General features: G+C 35.3%; 1 protein-coding gene across 1 annotated transcript in view; it reads right to left on the bottom strand.

The window, feature by feature from the left end:
• Positions 1-5432, bottom strand: part of LOC117118415 (SH2B adapter protein 1-like) — a 49901-nt gene extending 44469 nt beyond the window's left edge. Inside the window, exon 1 of the mRNA XM_033263001.1 lies at positions 4335-5432. Coding sequence (XP_033118892.1) covers positions 4335-5078 — 744 coding nt within the window. The 5' untranslated portion in view covers positions 5079-5432. The remainder of the gene's footprint in view (positions 1-4334) is intronic.
• Positions 5433-5826: the final 394 nt, after the last annotated feature.

Below are 5826 nucleotides of genomic sequence, written 5' to 3'. Positions count from 1 at the left end.
CCTATAGCATATCTATACCTTTATAACCATTGGTCATGGACGGAATGTGGGAAGGAGTATAAAATTTACTTGGAATTTCAGATTTACTGGTTTATCTGTAATATTTGAACAGTTTTTTACCATTATGAATGCCTTAAAAAGTCGGTCTGTGACCATGGAATTGCCCAGTACAGTATGTAAAAATTCTGAGAAAACCACGTCTTGACATTTCAGAGTGGCTCTGACTGATAATCGTCTGACATTTCCTGATGACGGTCAAGAGTACAGTATCTCACCAAAACATTAAGAGAACAAAACACTGATTTTCTCAGAACTAAGCATGTCACACGGTACTGGTAACATACAGTACAATACACAGGTACAGTACAACAAAAAGCAATTATTATACTACTGTATACAAAAGATAAGGTTCTATTGCATTACACACTATGGCAGTTTTTGCATTAATATGTACAGTATTACAAAGATAATTTGCACATTACTGGTGTCCTCTTTTATCTTTTACACACAAAAGAAATTCTTTCTTTGGATATCATTATGAATCATCGCTGAATAGTTACACTGGAACATTCCAAATATTTCAATGAGATTTGGATCATCTGGTCTGGTAATAGTTCACATAATCAAGTTGCTTCTTATTCTGTAATAAATTTCCAACTGTTCGATATAAATTCTAAACTGTTGCTACTGTACAGTACAGTACAGTAGGTAGTACAGTATGATACCATTATGTTGCATGTAAAAATTAAATATATTAGATTATTTTTACAAGTTTTAAAAGTCTTCCATTTTAGAGCAAATAGTTTGTGTTTTATTCTGTTTAATTTAAGTTAAAAATTATACTATAACGGTGGTCGGCAGCCTGTCACTTTTATTCAGCCAACCGCTGACCAGCATAGTGAGACCCTCAGAGTTTAAAACTTCTGCACACAAGCTGCAAAACACACTGGACTCCACAAACAATATTGCCCGCTGAGGAGTTTGAAAACTATGTGACAGTAAAATGATGGTCACAATTGACTTTTAATAGTTATTATATATATATAACAATTAGTTATAGTACACTGTCAGTACTTATAAAATTCATGCAATAGGCCTACTGTACGTTATAATGTTGATGTGAAATTATAATTTAGCTGAAAAAGCTCTACTCTACAAACAATTACACAAACAATTATTATTTCTAAATTCATCCTGGAACAGGACAGGTTAAACAAAATGTTGTTAACAAGGAGTTCCCACAACTCGATATCATATACCACATTGTGGGAGGTACTGTACAGTAAAACCAAGTCTAAACACAGAGGGTGTAGAAACTCGACAATCCAAGTTTCAAGTGTCAAATACAATTTTGGTCAGTTTCTCCGCTGCATTTTATCTCAGTTGGGTACTACTAAGGAATTTACTGACAGCGAAAAAAAAGTTAATTCGTCTGAATCAAACAGTGTTAAACACCCTACAGCAGTTTGACTAAGGCTATACACACACACACAATCTGGTATTGCTAAACACCACACACTACCTAAAAAACAAGAGTCCAACCAAACCACTTGATTGTGATTGTATCATGTACTATATGGACTCACTTGGTATCTCAATAAAAAATATTTTTGGGGTAAACTCTTGATTTTTTTTGTAAAAAATACCTGGAAATACACCACAAACCTCCAAAAACACAATGCAAACCCCATCAAAAATTTGTGATATTGATTGAATCATGTAAGACTCACTTGGTATCTCAATAAAAAAAAAATTGTAATTTTAGGTTCGTAACAACCTATCTGTAATTTTTGGGTAAAAAGGCAAACTTTTGTTTACAAAAATTGCTAAACCCACAAACCTCCAAAAACACACCACAAACCCCATCCAAACCTTAGTGATAGTGACTGAATCATGTACTGTAGTATAGGATTCACCTGGTATCTCAGTGAAAAAATATATAATTTTATGTTCATGAAAACCTAATTTTGGGTAAAAAGGCCAATTTCTGTTTACAAAAATTGCTAAACCCCGCAGATCTCCAAAAACACACCGCAAACCCCATCCAAACCCCTTGATAGTGATAGGATCACGTAGTAATTAGACTTACTTGATATCTCAATAATTAAAAAATTATAATTTTATATTCATAACAACCTATTTTTGAAGTAAAATCTTAATTTTTGTGAAAAATACCTAGCAATAGACCACTTTCTTTTTATCGAGTTTATTTGAAACAGTGCTGGCCACATCTCACAACTCAATGGGGCAACTTCCAGTGGCCTAGCCTAGAGCCTGAGCAGCTAGCTAGGGTCAAATAGAGCGCCAAAGCACACACTGCTATTACTAATGTACGTAGCACGAAGTGTGTAGCCCCTGGAAGTCCCATAGTGGTACAGTAAATGCCAGGTTATCGGAAATTTTAATTTCAAATTTCGTGAAAATGGTCTATAGCTCACACTTGCGTTTATACAACAAAATCTCCGATCCAAATATCATGAAGATAACGGTGGGATCACTGGCCAATAGGAAACTTGAATTTAGAAATGTGTATGTGATTCGTTAATGCACTAAATTTACTAACCGAGGATAGCACTCAACAACCGGGCGTTCTCACACTGGTGGTATCGGTTAGTGTTAACAACAGTAGCTCCCGAATCAGATACAAGGGCTCTAGAGTGAACCTAACCCAAGTATCTACATTTTCAAACCCTCAAATCTAATATTAAACAAATGTTTGTACTTGTCCCAGTGTTGAAGGTAGGCCTAGAGCTACATACACAAGGCTAAGTAATGGGGAGATGTTATTCTAAAGTACTATACAATCTCAGTCTGTTCATCTTCCGGAATAACTTTATACTAAGGAGGTATGATTAAGATTAAACAATCAATTAACAATGAGAAACCAATGACAGTATTGTCGATAGGCCTATTGTTTATTGTAGTATAGTAAATGTTAACATTCTGTTCAAGAAATTTAACCTTCAAGCAAAGACTCAGTTGGCTACTAATCCTGATAACAAATTATCTTCCTGGAAATGGGAAATTCATGTACAAATCAAGGCTAAAGAAAGTATGTGGTTTGCTCTGGATGACCTGAATACTTCCATAGTGATTTATTATTATATTTTGATATCAACACATTTGCTGATATAATTATGAAATTTAAAAACATCTTTTTCCAATTGCAAGGTAAATTGCACTCCTTAGTACTAGTTTTGTAGGCCTATTAATAGTACCACCTAGAATTACAGTAGAACTTGTCAACCAGCCAAAAAATTATTTAAAAATTACATTTCCAAATAGCATAAAACTACTGTACAGCCAATCCAATCCATGTGAATATCGCGCATACAGTATAACGGTAGTTTTGGCATACTGTTTCTCATTGTGGATTACCGGTATTAACTATTTTTATAGTTTTTATTTTTGAGTCCTGATAAGGCCCTATAAAATATTATTAATTTATCACACTATCTACAGTAGGCTAGAAAAGTGACGAGGGTGAGAGGCTTTTTTAAAAATTTTATTTTGCTAAATATCACCCTTGGGTTGTTGGCTAGTGCATCGATATTCAATGTAAAACATGATTAATAAAATTTACCAACAACACTTAACTACTATATCTAATTTTTTTAATGAAAAGAATAATTTTTTTTTCAAATTTTATTTTTTCAGTACCATAGAAGACATGTCTGCGAAGGTAATAAACCAATAATTTTTTTTTATTGGGCCTAAACGGGACATGATTCACAAGCCATCATACTCAAACTGTGAGGAAATAGTGGGCCTAGAGGTCAGAGACCAATGGCAAGGGTATTGTGAAATATTCTTAATACAGTATTTCCACACCTTTTTGTTTACCATGTATTCTTAAACACCCATAACTTATGAACGAAACTCATACTGTACCTCTGCCTATATTGCTTGCTCATACTGTAAAGTTTTTTAATTGCACAGATGATACCTCAATAACCAGTTAAAATTTGTGCGGAAAATCGCTAGGAAAATAAGTGCACAGAATCGTAATTATTGCATAATGCATTGTTTATTAAGATTAGGTCAAAGGCAAATTTTTGGCAAAATCCGTGTGGAAATCAGCCCTTATTTTCCAAAATGTGCAACAGGATTTCTAGGCCAAACTTTTGCATGTAGGATGTATTCCCCGCGCAGACCTTACTTACTATAGAGTCTGGTTGCTTGCCACGTATCTTTCTTTCACCCACACGTTCAGTTTGGACACAAATACTCACAACAGAGTATAATATTAAGGCAAAGAAACATACAAATTGATATAAATTCCAATGCACCGATAGAAATCATTCTGAACTTTACAACTGTTGCCTTGTACATACCTTTGGTGGTGCATAAAATTCCAATGTTAATCCTTCAGGTCTGCTAACAAGAAGTAGTCGTGACTTTTCCCACTGACTCCGACCTTGCTGATCCTCACCGGTCAAATTATTTACAATTCCTTCTTTGACTACAATATCATTATCCTTGTGATGATACTTATCGATTTCGCTTACACTGTGTTTACGGAATCTATTCCTGATGTTATGTCCAAATTTTCTAAATGACATCTTTCGAGTTGCCGATTTCTTCATGCGTGCTACATTAGATAGGTCATCTTGGGAGTGTGAGGAGGGGTTTGTTGAGGTTACCAAGTTCCCATTACCATTTTGATGGTTTAAAAGAGACAATGAATCCGGCGACAATGATGCCGACGGTGTTAAAGACCGGATACTACCTTCTCGTGACCGCTGAATGTCCTGCACTTGCCGATGCAGATGTGGACTCTGACGATTTTCGATAACAACATTACCCAGAGTTTTGTTTATTTCATGTTCAAAATGTTCTAAAAAGTGTTTAATGTATCTATTTGCATACTGTTTTGCCTTATTTTTTGTTCTGAGTTCTGGTTGATCGATAGCATAATCGCTAAAACAGTTGGCAAAAATAACTGCTGATTTGTGGGCCTCAGTTTCACAAAATGCAGGCCACTGTGGCCAGGAAGAAACAGAATCAGTTGAATCCATATCGCTGACGACGGTCGCTGACCCGCCAACCTCCAGCAAATGTCCATTCGCCATATCCATTCTGCGCTCTCGAACCTCACACAGCTACCTATCTCTAGCTAGCCTGACATTTGAGAAGGCTAGCCTAGGCTACTCGGATGACTCCTCCTCCCACTCTTACTTCTCAGCAGTCAGCCAGAGTAGCTGAGAAGGTAAGCCTAGCTCTGTAGTTTAGCGTTGAAATGATGCACAATCTTTTACATTTTTATAATCAAAGGATTCTTATCATTCTTACCCAATCTGAAAAAGCACAACTATAAACGTAACACGGCTTCAAACAATATGAAGTACTTCCTGCTTATAAAAAATCGTATTTTTTGATTGATCAAACGCGAGACAAATTCTTCAAACACAAACACACACGGAACGACTGGGAGTGCGCATAAATCTTGCAATATTCAATCCTACTGCGCAGGTGATTATGGTAAACAATCGTCCCGAGAGAGTAGAAAAGGCAGTACATGCAGCAGCATGTGGAAGTGTGAAAATAAAATTAACTAGGGCCTAGGCCTAGATTGACTGATACCAGTACAATACATTCAAAGTGTATAATTGTGTTAAAACAGTATTTGCATTTAAAAATATAAATAATACCATACAGGTGCACAGTCGCCTTTTTTTACTATTTGCTGTGTTCAATTAAAATCGAATAATATATAGGATTACATGTAGGCCATACGCATATATATAATATTCTTCATACAAGCTTCTTTGTAGGCCTATATACATATATATATACATATATATATATATATATATATACATACAT

Source organism: Anneissia japonica, unplaced genomic scaffold, assembly GCF_011630105.1.
Source record: "Anneissia japonica isolate Jap-2015-1 unplaced genomic scaffold, ASM1163010v1 scaffold695_len1296351_cov181, whole genome shotgun sequence".
In the NCBI taxonomy this organism is placed as follows: Eukaryota; Metazoa; Echinodermata; class Crinoidea; order Comatulida; family Comatulidae; genus Anneissia; species Anneissia japonica.
Note: the sequence above shows the minus strand (reverse complement) of the source record. Positions and strands in the feature narration are given on the sequence as shown.